The following is a 25,863-nucleotide window of genomic DNA, read 5'->3' on the forward strand; positions in this document are numbered from 1 at the left end:
ACATATACATATCCCTTAAATGTTGAAAGAAATTAAATTAAGCACCGGGAGAAGCAATATTAAGGTTTTTGCTGATGATTACAGTAGAATGGCAATGGTCCTAAACACTAAAAAGCCATAAAACATGGCAAAAACACAATGTAGACTCATAAGTTTTGTAGCTTAACAAATACCTTTTTTTTTTTTTACATAGCTTGTATTTCTTACAAAAAGAAATAACAGATTATGATAAAAGGACACCTTGAAGCCTTTTACACATGTCTGGTTCTTTTCTAAAAAACACACTTTGTTGCTGTTAAATCCCAAATTATTAATGCACATATAAAATGTAAAACTGAAATCAAATCAACAGTCTCAATAATACATTTTATGATTTAGGTTAAAAAAAAAAAAAAAAGACATAAAAACAGCAGCAAGCAATATACTCTTACCTTTTACTAATGTATGCTTATCAGTTGGAGATGATCTAGCAAGAACACGAAGCTTAGGCCATATTTTATCTATTCGTTCTTGTTCAATCTGCCATATGAAAATAGTATTAGGAGACTGTACAAAAATACAGGAAGAAAAATGGTGAAAGAAAGATATTTACTTCTCCTTTTTCATTTCGTATTCGTCTATTGAATTCTTTGCCTTCTACACAAAGGAAGTCTTCCCCAGGGTTAAGAATTCCACATTTGGTGGCAATAGCGCGGGCAGTGTTAATGTTGTCCCCTGTTACCATACGGACTGTAATACCAGCTCGCTGACATTTTCTTATTGCTTCTGGCACCTTGGATGCGGGAAAGAAAACAAACTATACTCAAGTACGAAATATACAGGCGTAAACGGTCAAGCCCCTTAAGTGCCATCATGTGAAGCTCCAAGTGGAGCTCTTTATGCCAATAGACATAGATTCTTAACCAAAAAAATTAAAAATGGTTAATTCTTAACCAGAAAAAAATTTAAATCTGTAAAAGCTGTAAATCCTAGTCAAGTGCCTGGTCTCATCATTTATTTGCTAAATTTAGATTAGACGTGCCACATTTGAAAGGCAAAGTTCAACTGCATAAACTTATTTAATTGGAGGAGCAAGTTGATTATTCATTTCCTACAAGATCATGCAGCTCATGCTTGATAAAAGTCCTCTAAACTCAGCATTAGAATATTCTGACCAGCTGGCAAATCCCAAGAGAAAAATATGACAGACAGTTTGGGACAATTCTAAAACAAGCCAAACTGCCGAAATCTGTTTTATCAAATGAACCACTTAAATTGAAAGATGGTAATTTATTTTTATAATGTTTGGAGTAGTATATACTTTTTATTTCTATTTTCTTTTAAATGAAGTTTAGTGCCCCATTCCAGCCAACATTTTTTGTTCTAGTTTTAATGACGAGTAATATCAACAAATTGGACACTAGATTGCATTGAATACTGCAATAAAGTGATAGAAAACTAATGTTTTAACCTGGTTTTGGCTACAAAAGAGCTCTAATGTCCAGTTTTGTTTTTCTTTAAATTCTGCGGTGACAACAGATCACAGAATGTGGCACTGTACTCAAACCCACATTCTAAATGTAAGTTAGCTAGATATTCTCACTACCCCCAATTCAAAGATGGACTACCTGTAGTAAGAAACAAACTTGTACCAACTGAAACTTTTTTTAAATTTAATTTTAAATGTTATTACTGACCTCTGGTCTCACTGGGTCCTCAATGCCTACAACAGAAATGCAGGTCAGCCCAGAAAGTATGTCATTTTCATTTTCCCAATCGGGCTCATGTTCTCCAGCAGGAAAGTCTCTATAAGCTAAGCATATGGTCCTCAGCCCCTCAGAAGCCATTGGTTCAATCACGCTCTTAACCATATCATCCCTATCCCTTGGTCTAAAAATTTTGGCTTCACCATTTGCACTAAGAATTTTGAAGCACCTGTAACGAGAAAATGGCAAAATAGTAATATCAACACCACAAAAGTATCCGATAATGGCCTAAATGTTATACAGTATAAAAAAGTACCAACATTTGATAAGCAGATAGCAACCCATGACAAAAAACAAACAAACAAACAAACAAACATACTCTTACTGTTTGGCAATACAATTCTTAGATGTGGTATTTGAGAGGATAAATGAAGTTAGATACTTGCAGGAAAAATACTTGACCTGTCACATCTATTGCATTCCCACATGTAAAAGTTTATGTTATATATGGGACATCAGTGATATGATCAGGGGTAAACAAGTCTTTAAGCAACATAACCACATAATTGGGAGGAACTGCGCCCTTTTGGTACCAGCTGCAAGACTTCATTGTTATTCCCCAATCTCACCATCTAACATGAATAGAGGGGAATTTATTAAGCAAATATGACAGAATCAGCTGTCCATCTTTCTTCTTTAGAGATAGAAGGTAGATGCACAAACAATTTACTATAAACCTGAGCTACACACATTTACTGCATAAACGAAATCCTTAAAATAAAACATTTTCAGCTGACAATTTCCTATTTGCAATGTGGTATGCTTTCAACAGGCAAAACTTATTATTTTTTTTTTTTTTTTTGGACAGTCTTGCAACCAACCCTAGAATGAATGGTTTACTATGTCATATTTGAAGTCAACAGGCTATTAAACATTCTGCAAGCTCTGGTGTGTGGGTGTAGAAAAAAAGATGGACACTAGAACACGGTCAAATTCGGGAAGATTCTTTCCAATCAACAAATGCTAACTTTCCAAAATTAAGAGACTATACTTGCAAAACGAACATAAAGAAAGCTGGGACAGTAACGTTGTAATTTTTTTTAAAACTAGTGATTGCTTTACTGTCTCTTCTCCAAAATGCCCCAAGGAACCCCTAATACTATATTGGGAGAATAACCCTACACTTGGATGGCTGTGTTCTAGTCTACACCTCAGAACTTGTGGATTGTGATACTCAGGGGTCATTCAATATTATAGATAATGATTAGGGGTTTCAAACTCAAATACACAGTGAGCAAAAATAAAAACTTAAAGTCGCGGGCCAAACTCAAAACTAAATTAGCACCGCCAATACAATTCCATGCGTCAAGAAAACAGTCCAATGCAGGACTTAATGTTATGAGTCATTACAAGACTGCAAAAATACTCAGCTTTGTTCTATTTCTGCAGAAATCTGAATACTCCTGATAGAGTCAATGTTTTTCATTCTGTTTCTACCTCCTACACATTCTCATTGACTAATGAAGCTACGCCCCATCATAGTGATGGGGTAATAGGGATGTGAGGGGGTGGGGATTAGTGGTTGTCTCTGACACTACCTGAAGTGTTAAAGCTTTGCTGCCAAAGCCTCAAAAAAAATAACAACAGGTACCCACAGGTAAAGAGGAGAAAGTGATACTGCACGTGCAGAGCTGTGTGACTAATTAGCAAAACAACAGTCAAGAGCACTGTCATGAAGGGGCAGGAAGAATCTTCTGCAATGCGAGCAGGTTTTACCTTTCAGAATCTGGATATAATTAAAATACAGAGGAATATAAAAAAAAGTGATAAAACAGGTTTTGTTGAAAATCATAGTACAACAAAGCCAATCTCCTTTGAAGAAAAAAGGGGTTGCTACTGCTAGTCACAATGCTATTTTTTTCTATGGTAGGACATCAAGCAAATATGCAGATAATTGGTTTTGCCTTGTACTTGATGCAAGCTTGTTTTAGTTTACCAATTCAGAAATAGCAAGAGACAACAAGATTTTCATAAGCAAGCAACAAGGTCATCCACATAACCCACATTAAATTTTTACATTGAGGGGGCTTTGGAATTTTTAACATTCTCCCCCTCTGTCTCTTGCTTTGTCAGTTTGGGAGATTTTTCTTGCATAACAGATATGGGACAGAATCAGGGCTGTGGAGTCGGGAGAAAATTTTGGGTACCAGGATTCGGAGTCAATAAAAATGTGCCGACTGCGACTCCCGATACATTTAATTAAAAAAAAAAAAAATACAGCAAATTCAATGTCCAATTTCACAAACAATAGTCATAAATAAGTAATTCGCTGATGTAAGAATAAAGCCCAGTGCATAGTTGTATTTCTACTAGTGTGAAGTTCAGCTGAGCTAATATGCAACCTGACATTCACATTATTGTAATCTGGATCATGTACATTAAAAAGTGTTTTCAATTGAATTCAGATATAATGTGTTTTAACAAGTTCATCTGAGTATAAATAAGTGTAATGATACTAGGTGTAGGCGAGTGCTATGGCCTGATGTGTGTTCAGGTGTCCTGTCTGCACTCTCCATATATGCTCCAATCCAGGGCTAAACTTTAACATCATTTTGCCGACCACCTAATACTAGGAAGTTAGTTAGGAGGCCCCCCTGGCCCTGGAGCCTCCCACTGCCCTGTCTTCAGCAGAGGATCAGCAAGCAAAGATAAAGGTAGCAGTGTCTGCTCAACTTTCTCTGTCTGCTAAAAGAGCTTGGAGGAACAGACTTTTTGGGATTCAACTGTAAGTGTTCATGTTTATTTTAAAACTGCATGGCTGCTTGTGTGTAATATGATGGAAGGCTGTGTGCATGTTTCTGGATAAAACTACGGTGTGTGTATGGTGCAGGAATGTATAAATGTTTTGTGTATACTGCATATTGTGTGTAAGTTTCTGAGAAAAATTTAGGGCTGTGTTGTGTGTAATGTATATATGTTTGTGCATGTTTTTTTGTATAGGACAAATTATATCTAAGTTTAGTGCAGGGCTAAAGCCTATTTGTGTGTATAGTGCCGTGTTGTATGTATGTCTGCAATAGTGCAGGACTATGTGTATGTTTGTATTTAAATTAAAGAATATGCTAGTTAGTATAACATATTTTATATTTATATTTTAGTGAAAGCGGCACCCTATTCACAATAGCAAAAAGTCTGTTACAATAAAATCTGCTGTTTATGAGCACTTTACATTATCAAATGATGGGAAACATTACGTGTCAATGTATTCTTGAAGATGATGGTGAAAAACAAGGTGATGCAAAAATTCAATGGGTCCAACAAAAATGCACCTACAAGAGCATCAAATTTGAAAAGACACTTGCAGCATTTTCATCCTAAAGTGTTAGAAGTTGTGGATGAGAAAGATATCAATGAAAATATTCCATCTACTTCTGGGATAAAAAATGTTCAAAAATCTAAAAGAAGATTCTTTATATCCGACAAAGTTACCATAACAAATGGGACCAGAAAAATTCAAACATCAAATTATTGAAATGATAGTAACGAATAGTGTACCACTATCCCTCTTGTCACAGCCAGCCTTTTTAGGTCTAAATGGAGAAATGGCTAAAAAACTTGGTGCTTCTCTGGAAAGAGAAAGTATAAAGAAACCTATAATTGAAGAGGCCAAATGTAAAAAGGAAGAACTATGAAAAGGTCTGAAGGGACATTTTGACTTCATAAAAATTGATGCATGCACACGTCAGTTATTTTGCTATTAGTGTTAGATTTGTTGATGAAATTAATAAAACAATAACGCAAACCTTAGTAAAGGACACTCAGGCACATCACACCAGTGACTATCTTCAGAAGTTAGTGGAGGATGTTCTAGAAGATTTTGAAATTAAAAAGGAACAGATTCTTTGTATTGTGACAGATAATGCTTCTAATATTTTGAGCACAATTGAGAAAATAAAGAAAGTAGATGAAGAAAGTGACAGACACATATTAAAGGAAGACAGTTCTGCAAGTATTGGAGAAAAAGAAAGCGTAGAGAATAGTGACATTTTGGATAACATTGTTGAAGAAGCATCTAAGCGTACTACTATTCAACATATGCGCTGTGCTGTTCATACTCTGCAATAAGAGATAGATTGAAAGATCATCATGCAGCTACTCTAATTGGCAAATTGAGGCAAGTAACTGTTGCAGCCTGGGCCACTAAAACAGATGCCATTTTGAAAAGACGTGCAGGAAAAGGAGCCATTTTGGATCAAACAACACGCTGGGGAAGCACTTAATTCACGGTAAAGCATTTGCTTGAACTAAAAGACTTTCCTGAAGGATTGGACAATGAAAATGTTTTATTAACTGAAAGCCATTGGACACAAGTAAGAGCACTGGAAAATCTACTCTCTAACGCCTTTACTGTCACCAAGAGTTTGCAATCTGAAGATTTAACACCTGGTAAACAGTTCCTGAAATGGAAGAGCTTCATATATTGCCTGAACAAAAGTGGGGGGTAATAGTTGATGGCCTTGTATCTTCAATGAGGAAAAGAGAGAATTTCTTATTGGAAAATCAAATCTTGTTAGCTGCTTTTTTTTTTGATCCAATGAACTGAATTTTGTTGAGCAATGACCAGATTGATACTGCAAAAAAGCCCTCTAAAATGTAGCAGTTCGCATGAAGGGATTACTACCTGGAACACCACCACTGGATGAAGCTATAAGCACTGGTAACTCAGGATCATCCGCTTCAAATGAGGAATTAGACTTTGATTCCTACTGGGACAAAATGGAACTTTCAACAGTAAAGCGATGTTGCATATGCGTGAAAGATAAACAACCAGAAAATGTCCAAATAAAGAGATTCCAGCAGGAGTTTTTTAAGTATTAAAAGAAGAAAAGAAGTATGATTGCTCATCAAAACTGACTGTAGAAGAAGCCATCCATCCTTTTTTATCCTGAGATTATTAGTGATGTGGCTAGAACTGTAACAGCAATGCCACCCACCCAAGTCAGTGTTGAAAGACTATTTTCAGCTCTAAAAATAATAAAGTCTGATTTAAGATGAAAGAATCTGGAGGTAGCAATTCTGTTTCTGAGAACACTACATTGAGTTAGTTTTGGATCACACTTAACAGCTATTCTACTCTACAACTATATTCCAAGTTTAACCCCCCTAGCATTCTATTTCTGTCAGATTTTTTATGCCAAAAGTGATCCTATTTTTTTTGCATAGAAATTTTTGTTTATATTGTGGGCCTGTAATTCTTAGGATTAACGCCAAGGTATCCTAATTATATTTATTTATTATAAATAAAAAATAATAGACCACAAAAAATATAATATATATAAAAAGATAGTAGTGGGCAAACTGTAAATCAGGGCTCTGGGCAATGATGTTTGGTGCACTAAAATATGTTCTTTTATTTTTAATATATGTTGTGTGTTTTTTTTTTTTTTTTTTTACTGTAAAAACCATTTAAAAGCAGATTACATTGTATTCCGCTTTTAAATTTCCTGACCCCCCCCATACATCAGAAGGCCTGCATTATGCTTCAAATCTAACTGCTGATGCGAGCAGCATTATCCATAATTAGGATGGCATGCTGAACACTCTTTCCACTGAAAACATTCAAAACCTCATCAATAAAATTCTTGATTAAATGCTTGTGCCAAAGTGGAGGGTGCCAGTTTTATTCCTTAGACAACAAATTGAATAATTTCTGGAACGCACTCTAGCTACAACATGCACCGCCCTTTGCCCAACAGTAGATCTTTCCCTTTTTGTTCTTATTGAGATGTTAAAACCTACTTCATCAAGAAAGTAGATGTTTTTTCCATCTTACTTAGCAATGAGATCAAGGATTTTGTTAGCATAGCTAAGCCTAAGTTCTTTTAATGATCATTGGAATTTATCAATGTATCTATCTATTGTTGAAATAGATACATTAATTCCAATTTGGCAAATAATTGATCCTTTATTTCCCTGAGGCTTATTGTACAATCTTCGGACATTAACTTGCATAACTCCTCTTTATGGGCTTCATCCAACTTTGATTTTCTCAGACCTCCTCTTGGTAATTTTTCCACACTACCGGAAGATTCATAGGTTTTAATAATTTTGGTTATGGTTGTACGATTACAACCCAAAACCATTGTTATCTGGGAGGCATCACTTCCATTCAGATAATTGTCTACCACTCTTTGACATTCTGCATTATCTAATTCTCTGGCCATAAGGGTAAGCGTAATACTGAATATAAAGCTAATAACTTTGAAGATAAAAAGATGAATAACATTGTTATTTTAAAACTTAGTATAAATCCCTGAAATAAAGATTTAATTTTAAAATTATATAAAAGAAAAAACATAATTGACAAATTATCAATTTATTTCATATATTTTTATTAATGGTAAAAATATTGTGTTCTATTTAATTTTATAATAAATTTATTGATTTATGAATAATTGGGGGGTTCAAAATTTTTTGTGAAGTTTGGTTGCAAAAGAAGATAAAATGAGAAAACCTGTAAACACAGAGGTGTCGGAGAGTCGGAGTCAGGGGTGCCAGAAACTGAGGAGTCAGAGTCGAAGGGTTTATCTACTGACTCCACAGCCCAGGACAGAAGTGAGGGCAAAGACTCATTACTGGGACACAGTGATGAACACACATTTTATAGCGTAAAGAAGATTTAGCTGTCAGGACTTGCTGTATTTGTCTTTTAGGACAGTGGTCACCAATCTGTTCTGCCGATCACTAAAATTACCGGCTCCAGACCGCACATGCGGCGGGTGTCACTCAAAGGGTAAGAAACTGCCCCCAAAGTGATGTCATAAGCCCACCAATTCTCATACTGCAGCTCTGAAAACGTGATGGGACACAACCCGCCCACCTCCCTGAGCTTGCGATTCGTACGAGTAACAACAGGGTCCATGGCTCTGGCAGGTGCGCCGCGGACCTCCAGTTTGCGACCGCTGGAGGTAATTCTTAGTTACCTGGAATTGATAGCACTTGGCCAGAGCCGCGGAGCTCCAGTTGGCGACCGCTGGAGGTAATTCTTAGTTACCTGGAGTTGACAGCACTCCTAAACACATTTAAATAAAACTTACCTGGCATAAGTTTCAAGCCAAGTGAATAGTTTCACTAAATTCCAAGTTGAGCTATTATGATCTTTAATGTTCATACCCAATTTTATAATAGATTATACAACTTAAAGTAGTATAAACTTTAGAATTGATTCTGATTTGGCTAAATATATAGCCGAGAGAGAATTAGATGTACTGCAGTGGGCTAGCACTTTTTATTCTATGAAACTGCTATTCTATATAATGTTTGTATTCATTTAGACTGCTTTAAGATTTTTCCTTGTTTAATTCTGGGCTGTGTCCAAGGTTTGGATTGTTATGCTATTGCTTGGCTTCATACTTCTGACCTCTAGGACACTCCTAAAGTTCATTTTTACTGCCTAGAAATGTCAGACGGGCAGACAACATTGGATAGATAGGGAAAGGAAGAGAAGGAGTGAAAGGGTAAAGCAATGAGCAAAAATGTAAAGAGTGTAGAGGAAGAAGAGCTGTCACCAGCTATGTGATAGGCTAATATGCAAGAAGGAAGAAACACACATATCTAAATGTATACACAATTGCAATTGTTTTAATCTTTGATAAATATCAGCTACTCCATGATACAGCAAAGGAAAAGTAGAGATTGCATTTTAGGGTTTGCATACACCCTTTCCCACAACATTCCCCAGCTGTTTTTCCAAACAGATAAATACTAAGAATATCAAAGCTGTGCAAAGTCCTCCATCATGACAAGAGCTAGAGCAGTCAGCGAAACATTTGTATAAATCTATTATTGTATATTATACTACTGAGATACAGCAAACTACAGACTGGTTAGTCTAAGTATAAAAGGCACAACAAGATTCATAGCACAGACAAGCAATACAGGTAATGTACAATATATTGACCTCAACCTTCAAGCAAGAGGTTTTTTGAATAATAAAATGAAAAGTTGTTTTTCTGTCTTCGAGGGACATAAATGTGTTTCACACATGTTGAATTACAAATGAGCAACATACTGTATTGTACTAATCTTCAGATTAGATTTTGCATTTTTTTTCCTACACATTTACCTTGTGTGGACATTGGACAAACACCAAAAAAGCTTAACTGAGGTACACAGGGCATGTGTAGTACCTTCTGGCTCAATGTTGTGCTCCCTTCCTTGCCTGCATTTCTCTATTCTTAGAATGATAACCAGGAGTTGATGTGCATATGCAACAGCTGTAGAAGCTGCTGCTGTCACAAAATAGACTATGTTCATAAATAGATACAAAAAAACTCTTATTCATCCACTAAGGGGATTTAATCAAAAGGGCATATATGAGTGAGGCCCCTTTCACACTTGGGCAGCAAGGTACTACTGTGCATGCAACATTTTATTCATACTGAAAAGCACCCCAGGGCAACTTGAAAAACCTGTAACCAATGCAAGTTACAAAAGGTATGGTAATACCTTACCTGTACATTGATTAAATCCAGCTTGCCAAAATTATCAGTACTTTTAGTTTGTCACAGAAGTACAGGTAGGTAGCAAATTAATACATTAAATTATTATTACAAGCACAGGCACCCAAAATAGTATTTTTTTTGTTTGTTAAATGGGAGTTATTCAACAACACTAAACAGGAGAGAGGGGGTGTTATGACATATTCACCACCACAACTAAAGTGTGTAGTATTGCTGATAATCCAAAAGAATCACCCTTTTATTACTGCTACTGCTCCTCATTTGCTAAAAACCTTTGCACAGTATTATATCTGCATGTCTTTGGAACCCATTACAAAGCTTAATGCCTACAAGTCTAAAAATTTCAAAAGCACCAACAAATACATTTGCTTAGTTATGATTAAGGCAAGTTCTACCAAATCTGTTAAAAGAGTATGAATGATATCAGATCTTCACAATTGTTTAGTATTTAGTGAAGTTTGTCTGTGAACACAAATAAGTAACACTCCATGTTAACAGAATGAAAATCAAACAATGCTACTTACTTTTTAAGGATGATCTCTGAGGCACCCTTACTAAACATTCGATAACTACCATCATTGAGTTTTAACACTGTGCTCATGGACTTTCTCACAGAATTAAAAGTGTACACTTTAAAAAGGGTTTCCTCAGGGATCTCATTCCGAACATCTTGATAGTCCCGTTTTAGATCCAAAAGAAATCCCAGCAAGGCACATTCAGTTTTGTTACCAACATGGCGCGGTAGGCCACCTTCTTTTTCAGGAGGCTGTGAAATAATTTATAAAAAGTCACAAAGCAGAAAAAAACAATGAATATCATAAAGTCCGATCATCAATGGCCTGCATTTATAAGGTGTAAAAAAAAAATAAATAAAATTATTTAATATTTTAGAAAATGTAAGCTTGCTACCCTGCTTCTATATTTTATACAAAGCCTCTGCTGATATTAAAAATGCGTGAGATATAGTTTTGTGTTGAATAGGTCAGTAAAAGGCATTCATTTAAAAATATTGTGTGTAACAAAATGGGGGCTGTAATTTAGGGAAAATTAAAACAGATTTATACATGTAGTAACTCTACATTATTACATTATACAACAAGGAGCATGCTTAGAGCAAAGCAACTAGCACAGGTATTCAAACAGTACAACCACTGGTAAAAAAAAAAAAAAAAAAAAAAAAAATACTGAACCACTACTCTAGGAGGTGGATAATTCAGCTGTTTTACTTAAATTACAAACAAATCTAAGATAGGATACAAAACTTTTTAGCATCTGAATGTTCTTGGCTTAGTAAAACACACTTCTAAAACATTAAATGCCATTGTTGTAGTTAATGGCACGTGATTCGTTCAGACCAAGTAGGGGAAACAAACTATAGATGCCACCAAACATTCAATTAGTATTTTGTTGCATTAAGTCTGGCTTTTCTGACAGCTCAAATTCAATGGGGTATGGACTTCACTAATGAAATACAATAGTCTTCATCAATTAGGTTCAAAGTTCCTAGTTTTGCAGCTGACACCTTTGCAGAACAGCCAAGGAATGGACCATTCTTTTCCCAATTTACAGTGGGTATTTCCTAATTTTAAAAGAATTCCCTAACTTTAAAGGCATGTATTGCACTTTGAAAATTCAACAAGTTAAAAAATAAATTTTATAGGCAAAAAATTGAAAACATATGCATACAAGAATCCTGTACAGTACATTTCATCTCATACAGTATTAGAAGAATAATTTTAACTTGTTCAAATTTTGCCAAATGGTGGGTTCATTTTAAATTACAACACTATTTTTTTTTAACATCTGTTAAAAAAAAAAAATAGAGAAACAGAGATAGCAGTTACCAAAATTTTTGATGTGTAAGCACAGTTGACTGAAATCCCTGTGATAAGGAGGTTCAGTACATTTTCAGGAATGGACTCTGCATCAGGAATCTTTCTGTAATGTTTATCATTTAAGAAAGCTTGAACAACAGTCATTCTGTTCATGGTTAATGTTCCAGTTTTATCTGAACAGATTGCAGTGGCATTTCCCATGGTTTCACAGGCATCCAGATGTCGAACCAAGTTATTATCTTTCATCATTTTCTAGATTTCCACAAAAAAAATTGTTAGTGTGCTTGCAAGTAGCTTAAATACTCTTTTCCTAGTTTATCATACATTTCTTACATTTTAATGCCTTTTTAGTTTTTGAACTTAGAAATATGAAATGATTTGTTAGGCCTATGCTATATGAAGACACTGAAAACACTTAGAAAACAGGTAATGAAAATCAATATTAGTCACAACTATTCAAAATAATACCAATATATAAAATGCCCAGACAGTTTTTCTTTAAAACTTTAACCAGCAACATAGCAAGAATCAGGGGTGAGCAATACTGCAGCTAGAATTAGACACAAACTGAACATTAAATTACATTTGCATCAAAGGGCATCCACCATGTGCATTGTAAATACATGCCAGAGGCAGCGATAGTAAAAACACTAGGGGATATGGCTAATTCACAAATCAGCAGGGTTCTTTTTTAACGTTAGTGGCGAGCTATGGACAAAATACAAAAATGGCACAAGAAGCTAGAAATGCATTTCTGGTCCTGGAGTAATAAGCAGAAGAGGAAAAAGAAGAAAATGGAAAAAAACAGGCATTAGGAGGTAATCTTGTAAAGTCCTCCCAATCTGCATGTCTAATTATTTTAGGTATGTAAAAATCACTGAATCATGACAAAGGCAGATGCAACAAATCTTGTATTTATATTTCCTATATTGGAGTAGGAGATGAAAAAAATGTAGACATTTGGCATACTATATCGATAGAAAGGTATTTTAAAAAAAAATTATACGATCGATAGATAGAGAACCTTTACAGATCTACCACAGCAATTGTACCTGCAAAGCATTTAAACTGAAATGTTTTTTTTTCTAATATTAGTTTTCTCATTTATATGATGAATCTTTTTTGCTACAGTTTTGTCAGATCAAACGCAATTTGTATGTTTATCATTATACATTTTACTGTAGGAATTTCCTCATCAAACATCAGCTGTACTGTAATGTAAAATATTCTAAGAACGTTTGATTCTACGAGTTATGTCACACTGACAACTCTGGTGTTAAAGATAAATCAAAAGTGATGCAGGAGAGCCTTTCACAAGCCTCTGTTTAAATGGTTTTGTCACTGTACTGTAATGCTGCACAAATTCAATCGATACCTACAGGGCTGTGTTGTCACTGGCCTCACTAGCAAGGGAGCAATTCTACAGAGACTGGAGTGAGGTCTCTTGGCAACCCAATTGATGGCAACATATCGTCAGCATCAAGATTGCCTGTGTGACATGGACCTCATAGTCCTAAAATAAAAGAAGCACATGGATGCAAATACAAGTGCAAATACCCACGGAAGATTAGGTTAACCTGCCCCGCGGTCTAATTAGGTCAGTATTTTTATGTCAAATGGGGTACATTGTTTTGCATGATAATTTACTGTTTAAAATTTTAGGCCTGTAATTCTTAGGAGTAACTTCAGGGTATGATAAAGTTTGAAACACAAATCATAAATTATAATGTAATAAATATTTATAAATAATATAAAAACTGTACTGATGGGGCTCACACACCTCTGAAACAAAGAGATTCACCTGCATGCTTCACAGTAGGAACAGTGTACTCATCGTTGGCCATGCCAAAGTGTTGCTGTGAGCATAAAGTTCAAGTTTGGCCTCATCACTCCAAAGGATTTTGTTCCAGAGGTTATGAGGCTTGTCTATGTGCAGTTTGGCATACTGTAAGTGGATTGTTTTGTGATGCTGGCACAGTAAAGACTTGTTCTCCTTTTTGTACTTCTACTGTGCAGCTCAATGTATGTGAAAGCACCTCATTATATCTTAAAACAGAACCACCACTTATCTACAGTGAAGTCTATATTTCAGCTTAAGTAGATTGTGGGTTTTTCTTTCCATCCTGACAAATTTTCCTGACATTGGTGGCTGAAATCTTTTTAGTCTAACCAGCCTTGGCTTGGTAACAAAAGAACCCCTATGTTTATCACTTTTTAAATACAGACTGACATCTTCAGAAATCTGAATTTGTATTTTAAATCCTTTTACAGATTAGTACGATTGAGCAACCTTTTCTCGTAGGTCCATTTTGATAATTCATTTGATTTCTTTAAAAATTGGTATCTAAGTAAGTGAAGCTCTGATTTAATGTAAAGTGACCACTTATACAAACACATTCAAAACAAATCAAAAAACCTACAAGAATATTGGATAAAATGCTTTATCCAATCACATTTCCTAAACAAGGCTAAGTCTATCATGAGTAGTTTTAAGACTTATAAATTCCCAAACAGCTTTTAGAGGAGTTTAACCTTGTAATAAAGGCGTTTAAAACCAGAACGTATTCGTAAAGTGCCAGTTTAAAAGCCTTCTACTTTCCCTTCCCCTTCTTCCCTTTTTTTTATCCCCCTCCAATTCTGAATTTACTTCATATAGGCTGGGCCCATTCTACAATTTTTGAGTCCATATCAGAGCTCCCCTATAATCTTTCCCTCCCTCTCTTTGCTTATAAACCACTAACATCTAATAAGTTTATAAAACCTGTCATAATTTGAAATAATAAACCTTTGTTTGGAAAATATGACTCAAGACGCAGGATACAGTATTATGAATAGGTCTACATGTACGGTTTTCCACAGTGTTGAAACTTGGTGTTTCAACAACCATGTTTGAAATCCCCATTCATTCCAATAAGAAAATGTTTTTCACAGTGGTTAGAAATATTCTCCTAATTCCCTGAGGAAGCCCATAAGGGCGAAACGCGTCAGAACAGGAGATTTCCCATTACATTAGACTATTGTCATTTGGATCATCTATATCCCAAGATGTATTGGTGTGTGTGTGTGTATATATATGATTAGTCACAACTGAATATTTTAATGTGTGCCTTATGTGGTTTTAGAATATGATAATAAAATTTATATTTTATATACATTTCGTTTTAGTTCCAGTTTAAAAGCCTTCTATTTTCCCTTCCCCTTTTCATTCCTTTTTCCATCTCCCTCCCATTAACCTCCTTGCAGTTAAGCCCGACCTTCGCTCGGGCAAAAAAAAATTGCAAGGATGGTTAAGCCCGAGATTTTTCACATCCTTACTTACCTGGTCCCCCTGTGCTCATCCAGCGTCGTCCTCCATCGATCATCGTCCGCCGATCTCGTGTTTCAAACATTTTTTATATTCATATTATCTACTAGAACCCCTGTTCGGACATATTTCTGTAAGTTACAGGTCTACAATTTAAAAAAATTTCATGAAAAACAGTGGATCACTTTTGGTACAGAAATCTAGACCTCAGTGTAACGCTTAGGTGGTTAAGAATGTTTGTGGTTTAGTTTTTTTTTTATTATTATTAATACTTTTGATTACACTAAACCATTTTTACATTTATTCATCTGATACACACAATTCCTAAAGAAAGTCTACCTAGCTTTTCTATCACCTGCCAGGCCCTCAAAAAGCTTTAACCTTTTAACAAGCCTAATTTATGAAAGCAAAAAGAATAAACAAAAACATTGGTACAGTTATGTACTGCAACATGGAATAAAAAATTTGTTTTAGGGTCATATAAATAATCTATTGATGGCAAACAATTAGCTATGTATGGATGGGATGATCTCCCTTTGATACCTACATAAAATTGTCCAACCTTGTTGTGACCAACATGTTATATAAACCATATATAGTATATAACTATTGCGGACAGATTTATTACACTGTGTAAGCACTGTGTATTGCTTACACTGTGAAAAATGTGTAAGCAATATTAATCACCTATTCCTGATCATGAACCATAAGACAGCACAATTCTTTTTAAAGAAAGATGTCTCTCGTAAGATTTTCCTTATGTCACATTGACAATGCAGTAAATAGGCAGCAAAAAACTACAAATACATACCTTAACAGAATATGCCAGGGAAATTGTAACTGCAAGTGGAAGACCTTCTGGAACAGCTACTACCAATACTGTGACTCCAATAATAAAGAATTTGACAAAATATTGGATATAAATGGGAGTACACTCGGCCAACCAAGGACGTTGCTGAATCCAGAATGTATTGATGACGAAATATAGAACAAGGATTATGACTGTAATTGCAGACATCACCAAGCCTAAAAAACAAAAAATACACTGTAATATAATACCTTAAAATATTTTAACAAATTCACATTGGGCAAAGTACTGGGCTGAAAAAATCTGGCCCTTAATACATCTAAAATGTAATGATAGATAAAAGTAAATTCAGGAATTAAAATGGGTCACCCCGTGGCAGTGTAGTTAACCTAATTTGTCCATGTGTAAAATCAGTGGCGAGTGATATAGCACACCTTTTTTGGGAACGTTTAACCTGGCAATCTGAGCAGTCTCGGATCACATATTTCTATATGATGAAACATATAGGATAAAAAAAAAAGATCTACAAATGACACTACCATCCCTGTCAAAACCATACATATATGCAAATATAGGATTGACAGCACATTATGTCCATCCATTATCAGGGCCCAAAGCACTTCTATTTAAACAACAGACAAGGTCACGTTGGGACCCTGGTCATGTGCCCAAATCTTTGTGCCAAAATTATAAGTGGAATTAATCCAGGGAATTGACAAAGGAATTGGAACAGATATGGACATACAATTTTACTCTGCCACTCCCATCTCATGCATTTGGACTTATTTATTCACCTGGACTCCAACACATCCTCTGCTGCTGCCATTCTGAACTGGTATTTTATTAAACCATCTCTTTGACTGAATCATCATATCCCACTCAGCAAGTTTAGAAGCCTCACTTCAACCCATATTACAGGTCTGCCTCTCATGGACTTCAGTTTGCCACATTGTTTAATGTACGCATATGGATCGCAATTATTTGTAAAAATGTATTATTCACTCTGCTCTCTCCTTGCTGGCACTACTCCCTGTACTCCCCAGTCTGATTACTCATTGTCTTCCTGCTCCTTCATTCTCCTGATATCACTGTCTGTGCTCCTGCACCTTTTTTCTCTACTGATACTCTCTGGTGACATCTCACCAAACCCTGGTCCCCTACACAGCCTCCCGTTCCATATACTCAGAAAGATACTCCCTTCTCCTAACCTCATCCCCATTCACCCTACCCAAAAGTTCTTATCCCCTCTCTCTGGCAGTGTATGGAATGCCAGATCGGTTGGCAATAAATTAAAATCCATACACAATCTTCTCCTTTCTAAATCTCTGAACTTTGTCTCTCACTGAAATTTGGCTTTCCCCCTCTGCCGTTGCTCTCTCCCATGGAGGTCTGCACTTTACACATACCCCCAGACCTGGCAACAAAGTAGGGGGTGGTGTGGGTCTAATTCTCTCACCTAACTGTACATACAGAGTCCTTTTTATCCCTTAGTTTCCCCTCTTTTGAAGTCCACTCTGTCAAATCTCTTTGGCCCCTTACCCCTCATTGTTGCTGTTGTCTACCGCCCCCCTGGGCCAGTATCACAACTTTTGGATAACTTTGCTTCCTGGCTCCCACACATTCTTTCCCATGACCTGCTCACCCTCATCCTCGATGACTTTCTTGTTGTAATGGATGAGCCCAACCATCCTTCCTCAGCCAAACTGCTCTCCATTACCTCCTCATTTGGACTCACACAGCACATCAATGGCCCCCACACCCATAGCTGGACACACTCTAGACCTGGTATTTTCCAAACTCTGCAACCTCACCCTCCTTGACAACTCACCATTTGCCCTTTCTGAACACAACCTTATCACCTTCAACCTATCGAACTCCTGCTCCCCTTTGCCACATCTCAGACCTAGTCAATGGCAGAGAGATATCCGTAACCTTGACCACCTTTTCTCAAACTTCCTTGCGTACCTAACCCACACTCTCTCTGAAATCACCTGCCCAGATGAAGCTGCTACCCAGGTAAACCACTCTCTTACCGCCGGCCTGCCAACCCCTGACCCAGGCACAACATTCACACCAAACAACTACAAAAGACTGTTCGTGCAGCTGAGCACAAGTGGAGAAAATCTGGCCTCAATGCTGACTTCATGCACTACAAAGCCAAGCTACAAAACTTTAACACAGAGCTCACTGTCACCAAGCAAAATTATTTCTCCGCTGTCATTTCCTCTCAAGCCTCCAACCCACACAACTACTTCTCTACAACTGACTCCCTCCTAAATCCCACACCTTCTCCCCCCACAACAACCTTCTCTGCCCAAGACATTGCCACCTACTTTAGAGATAAAATTGAATAAATCAAACATGATGTTACTGCTCAATGAGCCACTCCAACCATACCCACCCCTTCCATCTGTAAACCATCACTGGCCTCCCTCAGCCCTATTACTGTGGACAAAGTCTCTTCTCTTCTCTAATCATCTCCATCCACTACCTGTCCGCTTGACCCAATTCCCTTTGAGCTACTCTGTGCCCATTCCTCCACCCTGGCCCCTGCCCTAACTGAACTATTCAACCTCTCCCTTTCTACTGGTAAATACCCCTCAGCTTTCAAACATGCCATAATTCTCCCTATCCCGAAGAAACCCTTACTGAACCCCACCCTCTAACTACCATCCTATTTCCCTTTTCCCATATGTCTCTAAACTTTTTAAACGCCTTGTCTACAAAAGATTCACCAATTACCTGAGCACCAACTCTCTCCTTGACCCTCTCCAGTCTGGTTTTAGAGCTGCCCATTCCACTGAAACAGCCCTTACTAAAGTGGCCAATGACCTCATCAGAGCCAAGCCCTAAGGCAACTTTTCCCTGCTCCTTCTCCTTGATCTTTCCTCTGCTTTTGACACTGTTGATCACCCCCTTCTAATACAAATCATGTGCTCCACTGGTATCTGTGACACTGCTCTCACTTGGTTTGCTTCCTATCTGTCTGAGTACTCCTTTCAGGTTTCTTTCAATGGCAATTCCTCCTCACCCACTAACAATGGTGTTATCTGTCCCTCCCCTCAGGCACGTTGTCTTGGTGTCACCTTTGACTCTGCCCTCTCATTTACCCCCCATATTCAGAACATTTCCAGGTCCTATCACTTTCATCTACGCAGCATGTCCAAAATCCACCCCTACCTGTCCCGAGACCACCAAACTCCTTGTACACGCTCTTTCTGTACACACACTATCATCTCTCGTCTGGACTACTGTAACCTCTCCCTCTCTGGTATTCCACTAACCCGACTCTCTTCTCTACAATCTTATTATGAATGGTGAAGCCAGACTCATCTTTCCTTCCCACCGCTGCTCTTCCGCTGCAGCTCTCTACACTGGCTTCCATTTCACCTTAGAATCAGATTGAAACCCCTGTGCTTTGCCTTCAAATCCCTACACAGTTATTGTCCCACTTACATTTCTGACCTGTTAAAAAAAAAATACTCCCCCAGGCGCTCTCTGCTCCTCCAATGAGCTACTAAAGACTTCCTTACTCATAACCTCATCACACGCACGGATACAAGACTTTTTAGAGCTGCCCCAACTCTCTGGAATGGTCTTCCTCATCCTTTCTCCTACTTTCTGCTTATTTAAAACATCACTCAAAACCCATTTTTTTGAAACTTGCCTACCCATCTTCTTCTGTCTTTTGAAACCATCAATACTTCCCACCACTACATATCTCCTATCATATTGTGTGTAAATTCCTGCACCTACTAGATTGTAAGCTCTTCGGGGCAGGGTCCTCTCCTCCTGTATCACTGTCTGTATTAGTCTGTCATTTGCAACCCCTATTTAATGTACAGCGCTGCGTAATGTTGGCGCTATATAAATCCTGTTTATTATTATTAATAAAAATAATTGTAGGAGGGAATAGAGTAAGTGAGAGGTAGTGGGCAGATGAACTGCATTAAAATAAAAAAAATATAAAATTTTACTTTAATCCAACAGAGCAGCGGTGAGTAAAAAACATATGTAGTCATACAAAGTAGTTATCAAAAATACAAAAGCAAACACCAGGAAAAACTGCAATTTAAAAAAAAAATCAATCAAAACTTTTGGCTGTTTAGGATGATGTAAAGCCCCACTTGTAACTATTTAGGCTTTTGAAATACAACAATCTTGTCATTAGAAGTACAACCACAAACAATCTATGTACCTGTTACACAGAATTAGCATAGCATTTGCCTCAAATCTTCAGCTGAGTCCTACTGAATCCTTTATAAGCTGAACACCCATATTAATACATCTATGATACTATGAACAAGCATAAGACCTTGCTAAGTCCACAATAAAAGATGTGTTATTAATAGGCCAGAATCTACTTAAAATGATTCCTCACATGACCTTAGAGCATTAATGGCTTTAGCAGAATCAAAAAAGCTTTGTACAATCATCATACTGGGAAGTAAATTAAAAAAATAATGTTACAAATTATACATCTTATATAGAAAATACTATAAAAACACATATATGCGCACACACTTTATGAAGTAAAGGAGCCAACCTTGACCTCTATATCTGCTTTTAGGCTTTCATACCAACTTCAGTGTAACTTCACCTCACTGCAAGCATACAGAGTTTGTGCACGGTTTCCTAGATGTTTTTATTTTTTTTTTGTGTGGATATGGTTTGTCAGAAGGCTAAACACTGGACAGGTGATGATATCCCTTCTGCAATGACTTTCCTGCTGGTTCGCTCCCTTTCTAAGTACACTAAGCTGTGCACAAGCAGTGCAGTGCATGAGGCCAGGATATGCCACATATCCCAGTCATCCCCTGAAATCACAAGAACTGAATGAATTCCTATTAGCATGCACTGTGAAGGTATCCAGTTAAGCCACCCTGGCCTGGACAATGAAGATGCCCTACATTGTTGAAATCAGGAAGAGGTTCAGGTGAGTATGGAGGCACCCACGATAGAACAAGGAAAGTAATTCAAAAAAATTGTGATCAGTTAGGTAAGGTTATTACCATAAACTGCCTGGTCACAGTTAAGTTATAAAGTTTACTTTTACTTTAAAAGACAAGGTATGTCCTCTGCATTAAAATAGGTACTGGTCTGTGGAGGGTCCAAACCTATTTTAGCCATCTATGGATACAATTAGATGTATCAAAGTAATCAAATTTTAAAGTAATTGCCAATATATATGTCACAGCATAGATCTGATTAGATGCAGCTTAAAATTTGGATTGTTTTGCATGTAAATTGAACACTATAGCTAAAGTACTTACCCATCTGTCACCGCCCCCTATCTCTTGTAAATTCCATTGACTTACATTTGATTTACATGCTAGTGTGCTGTGAAACATACAATTTTTTATTGTGGGAAAAAGCCTTTTCCGTAAACAGCTGAGATCAGGCATGTGCAGAAATCGCAACCTCAAGCCACCCAGGATACACAATGTAGGTATCATCCCTGGAGGCTCTGGCCTACCATTCAGTCTTTACCGCCACAGCAGTAAAGACAGGGAAAAAAAATCACAAACTTTTTTTTTTACATAAAACAATTTTCTACCCTTTTAAGTAAAGTTAAAATTGTAGCGATAGGTCTACTTTAAATAAAGAACAAAAACTTTATTTAATTGAAACTAGCTAAACTTTTTACTGACCAATTTGATGTCACAAAAACCACTAAAATATGGTATCTGCCATCACAAAAGCGGTAAGGGACTCATTAAAATACATGCACAAATGAGTTTAATCTAGTGACAGTCCAAATAGACTAGTAAAATAATCTCAGTGGCAAGAATCCCAGTGGTATGATTAACAATGGTATTACAAGGAAGCATTTCCTGCAACACAAAAATCAAAGAGTATACTGCAGAGTGCTAAACCTCACAACAAATGGAAAATGATATATGTACATACCAGCTTTGCCAATCTGCACCGCTAATTTTGTAAGTTTGCCTTGCAAAACAGATTTTTCTTTCTTTGGCAAATTTGCTTTCTTTTTGTCCTCTCCATCTACACCATCTTCACTCTTAAGGGGCTGCATTTCCATGGCTGCACCATCCTGGGCTTTTGCTGCAGATCAAATAAAGACAATAATAAACCCATACCCACAGGATTTCACAGCAGAGCTCAACTTCTTAAAAATAGAAATGTGTTTACAGTAAAAAACTACAAATGTAGTTTTCAAAACCACACTTTGTCTATTGAATCTAACCAGATTTTTCTGCCTAAATTAACACCTGTAATATGTAACTATATGTAAAGTACTGATAGCAGAATACATACCTTTGTTTCGATTTTCAACTGCGCCATCTTGTTTTTTGTCTGCAAATAAACATATGCAAATTGAACTTACTTGAGTCAAGATACAAAAAATGTGAACAATAAAAAAAAATTACTTCTTTGATAACAAAATGTTGGCAACTTACTGACAGAGAAGTAAACGTGGGCAATCAAAATATATATGATTATATGTCAGCTACATGGAGTGTTAATGGTCTCGCTTTTCCAGAGTTGCTCATTTAAACAATAAATCTAGTTAAAAAAAAAAAAGCCTGCCTGTACTAGGCAGTCTAAAAAAAAAAAGCTCATGGTCTTGTATCATCAAACCACTTGTGTAGAAAACCTAAAGCGCATTCTATATAAAAAAAAAAAAAAAAACATAAATATTTCTCGATTTAACATAAAGACCTGTGCTGTGCTGTAACAGTTACTGACAATTCATTTTGATAACCTAAATCACAATAAGATTCACATGGAAGAATCACAGAGCAGGCATCTGTCATGTAATGCTCTCAAATTTAAGTCACTTATCACCATGGCAACATTTTACTGCCAAAAGGACATTCTGTAGGACTTGAAAAATTCAATGTCAATATTCCTCTTATGCTAACAGAGGACCTTTCAAGGGGATTTACAACTGCATAAGGTGTACATATCTGATACTCGCTATATATATATATATATATATAGGCACCATAAAATAATTTACATTTACAATGCTAATTCGCAAAAGCTGAAAGGCACACAATCAATTTATTTTACCACATTCAGGAAGTAAAGTATTCATAAAGATGATTTAAGAAGCTGTGGTGAATAATAAGTGCCAGTACCACAGGACAAGCCGTTTTTGAAATGAGAAAGGTTCATTGCACTATATCTTACGGCAGACTTGTGCCACCTGCATGAAAAGAGTGAATGAAGGCCATATAGTAATGTGGTTTCGGCCCACAGCTGTTAAGAGATAGCATCCAGCAGGTCTGGTATGCCGTGCAAGGATCCAAACATTACATGATTGCCAAGCTTTGGCCACCTATTAACACACACTAAAACTAGCAGAAAAGATGGCAAGGATTTGTAATATAATGAGACCTATGGGTTTTCCAATGGCTCTCCCAACAAAGAGCTCCAGAACATGTCGGTCAGACAGCTATTCTTACAACCCTAAATAAAATAAGCAATAGGGTAAACCACAGGCAATGTAAAGGAATAAAGAAATGGGGGAATTATGAAGTATTCAATACTTTTGGAAACATTATTAGACATATTAGATATTTGACAAATACAGGTAGTAAGGTAATACATTATGTAAAACTGTGTTTCTGTCAAAAATCATAAGCAAAGTGTGCAGTTTTACAACCATAAATAATTTTAGCAGAAGTAGAATTTAATACAGTATTTGCAAATTACAACGAAAAAAAAAAAAAAACATACTTTTCTTTTCCTTTTTTTCTTTTTCTTCTTCATGTTCTCCAGCTCCAAGTAAAGTAAAAATAATTCCAGTTTGGGAATTTTCTCCGATTGCTGTGACAACCATTTTTCCCGAGCCCTCCATAACATGTGTTCCTATAAAAATATAACATTAAAATATGCAAAGTTAAAACTAGCCATGAAACTTTTCTAATAACTGGATTTCTACAGGAAATATTGACAAACTCTGAACAAGAAATTAAGGAAACTGTTTTGAGGAGATTAATCCCAAAAAGCATAGGGAAAAATGAAGCTATATGCTTGTTCTAAGGCTTCTCCTCCCATATAATTATCTTTCCTCATGTTTGACTCTTGCAGGTCGAATGACATGCTAACCACAAAAATTTGGAGCCAGGCTTCCTCAACACAATAGAGTATGTCCCATCAACTTCTAAAATGCTTTAGAATCAGGCTACCCCTCTGTAGAGGTGACCCAATCACATTGCCTCTGATATAAAACTGGATTAGATTCCCTGAAGGAACTCTGATGATAAAGATCAGGAAAGTCTGCTACACCAAGGTAACCACGGGAGGATTTGTGTAGAACTATCATACTTAGTGAGGTACACTCCTACATAGGTGGAAAAAGAAGCCCACTGAAGTTTGCAAGACCAGTCTCTTGTGCCAGGATAAACAAGGTGCAAATATCACACCCAATTTATCCTTGGAGTCTTTATAAGTACAAGGGTACAGGAAATCTGCTAATAAACTGCATACCTTATTGACTTGGATTATAAGTAGATCCACTAGAGGAGCTGATCACAACATTTTAAGTGAATAACCAAAAATTGCAAGCCTGTGTAGTCCAATCCCATACTACTGCAGAACAGAATGTTGAAATAGACAGGGGTCAGTTTGTGCTTGTTTGTGGCTACCACCAAGAGCACATACAATGGTATCAGAACTGGACTACTGAGCAATGAAAGAAGGTGATCTAGTCTGATGAACCATGTTTTCTTGGTCCATGTCGATAGCCAGAAGCTTGTGTCATTTATCTGGAAAAAAGATGGTAGCAGACCGCACTATGGGGGGAAAGCAGGCTAGTGGAGGCAATGACTTGAATCTGCCAGACACCAAAGGACACCTTTAGAGGTCTTGTGGCATTCGTCTGTCATAAAATAAGGCAGGGGGTTTTATGTTTCAGTTAACTAGTGTATTTACAAGCAAAAGAGCATTAGAGGAAAAACTAAAAGTAATAACTAACGTAAGCTTTGTCCTGTAAAATAAATTAAAAAAGAAAAAAAAAAAAAAAAAGGTATACTGGATGCAGGATAAAAAATAACAAGTAATGACATTATTACAATAAATCTTTGAGACCCTGAATGAGGAGTAACAACTTTAACATGTTAAGGATTTAAACAAATGGTGAATGATACGAACCAGAAAGCAGTAGAGGGTCTTTTACTAGGTTTTTCTTAACATGGTCAGATTCTCCAGTTAATGAACTTTCATCAATTTTAAGATCATTTCCCTGAATAAGTACTCCATCAGCAGGCAACAGATCACCTAAAACAAATATAATCTGTCAAAAACTGGACAAATTTGATTTTCCATGATTTCAAAAATTAGGATACAAAATAGTTACCATATTTTATTTGTGCAATGTCTCCAACAACTATATCTGCCACTGGAATTTGAATAACTTGGCTTCCACGGACAACTGTAAATTTTTGCTCTTGTTCAATTCGGCTCTGCAACCCTCTGAACTGTTTCTCTTTACTCCAGTCATTGAAAGCTGTCACTAACACCACACATACAACTGATACAAGAATAGCACCTCCTTCAATCCAGCCTGCCTCCCCTTCTTCCTCTTCTATAGCACCACTGGCTTCTCCACATATTGCTAAATGAAAAAAATAAAAATGTGAATTAAAGATTGGTTAGAATAACAGGAAGGTGAAGAAAACAAAAAACAAATGTTGTACTTTACTAAATATTTCAAGTTATGCAGTAGCACATAAAAGTA

The 25,863-nt window shown here is 36.6% G+C and overlaps 1 protein-coding gene across 2 annotated transcripts in view; it reads right to left on the bottom strand.

Annotated features, from left to right (window-relative positions):
- The window catches only part of ATP2B1 (ATPase plasma membrane Ca2+ transporting 1), a gene marked incomplete in the record, with an annotated part of 70,462 nt that overhangs the window by 14,714 nt on the left and 29,885 nt on the right, over positions 1-25,863 (bottom strand). For both annotated transcript variants that reach the window (XM_072401233.1, XM_072401234.1), the window contains 11 exon segments: positions 432-519; positions 593-772; positions 1,677-1,914; positions 10,732-10,973; positions 12,052-12,294; positions 16,158-16,372; positions 22,065-22,220; positions 22,434-22,472; positions 23,862-23,993; positions 25,278-25,403; positions 25,483-25,740. In XM_072401233.1, the coding sequence (XP_072257334.1) occupies positions 432-519; positions 593-772; positions 1,677-1,914; positions 10,732-10,973; positions 12,052-12,294; positions 16,158-16,372; positions 22,065-22,220; positions 22,434-22,472; positions 23,862-23,993; positions 25,278-25,403; positions 25,483-25,740 (1,917 nt within the window).

This window comes from Pyxicephalus adspersus, chromosome 2, assembly GCF_032062135.1.
Source record: "Pyxicephalus adspersus chromosome 2, UCB_Pads_2.0, whole genome shotgun sequence".
NCBI classification, from domain to species: domain Eukaryota; kingdom Metazoa; phylum Chordata; class Amphibia; order Anura; family Pyxicephalidae; genus Pyxicephalus; species Pyxicephalus adspersus.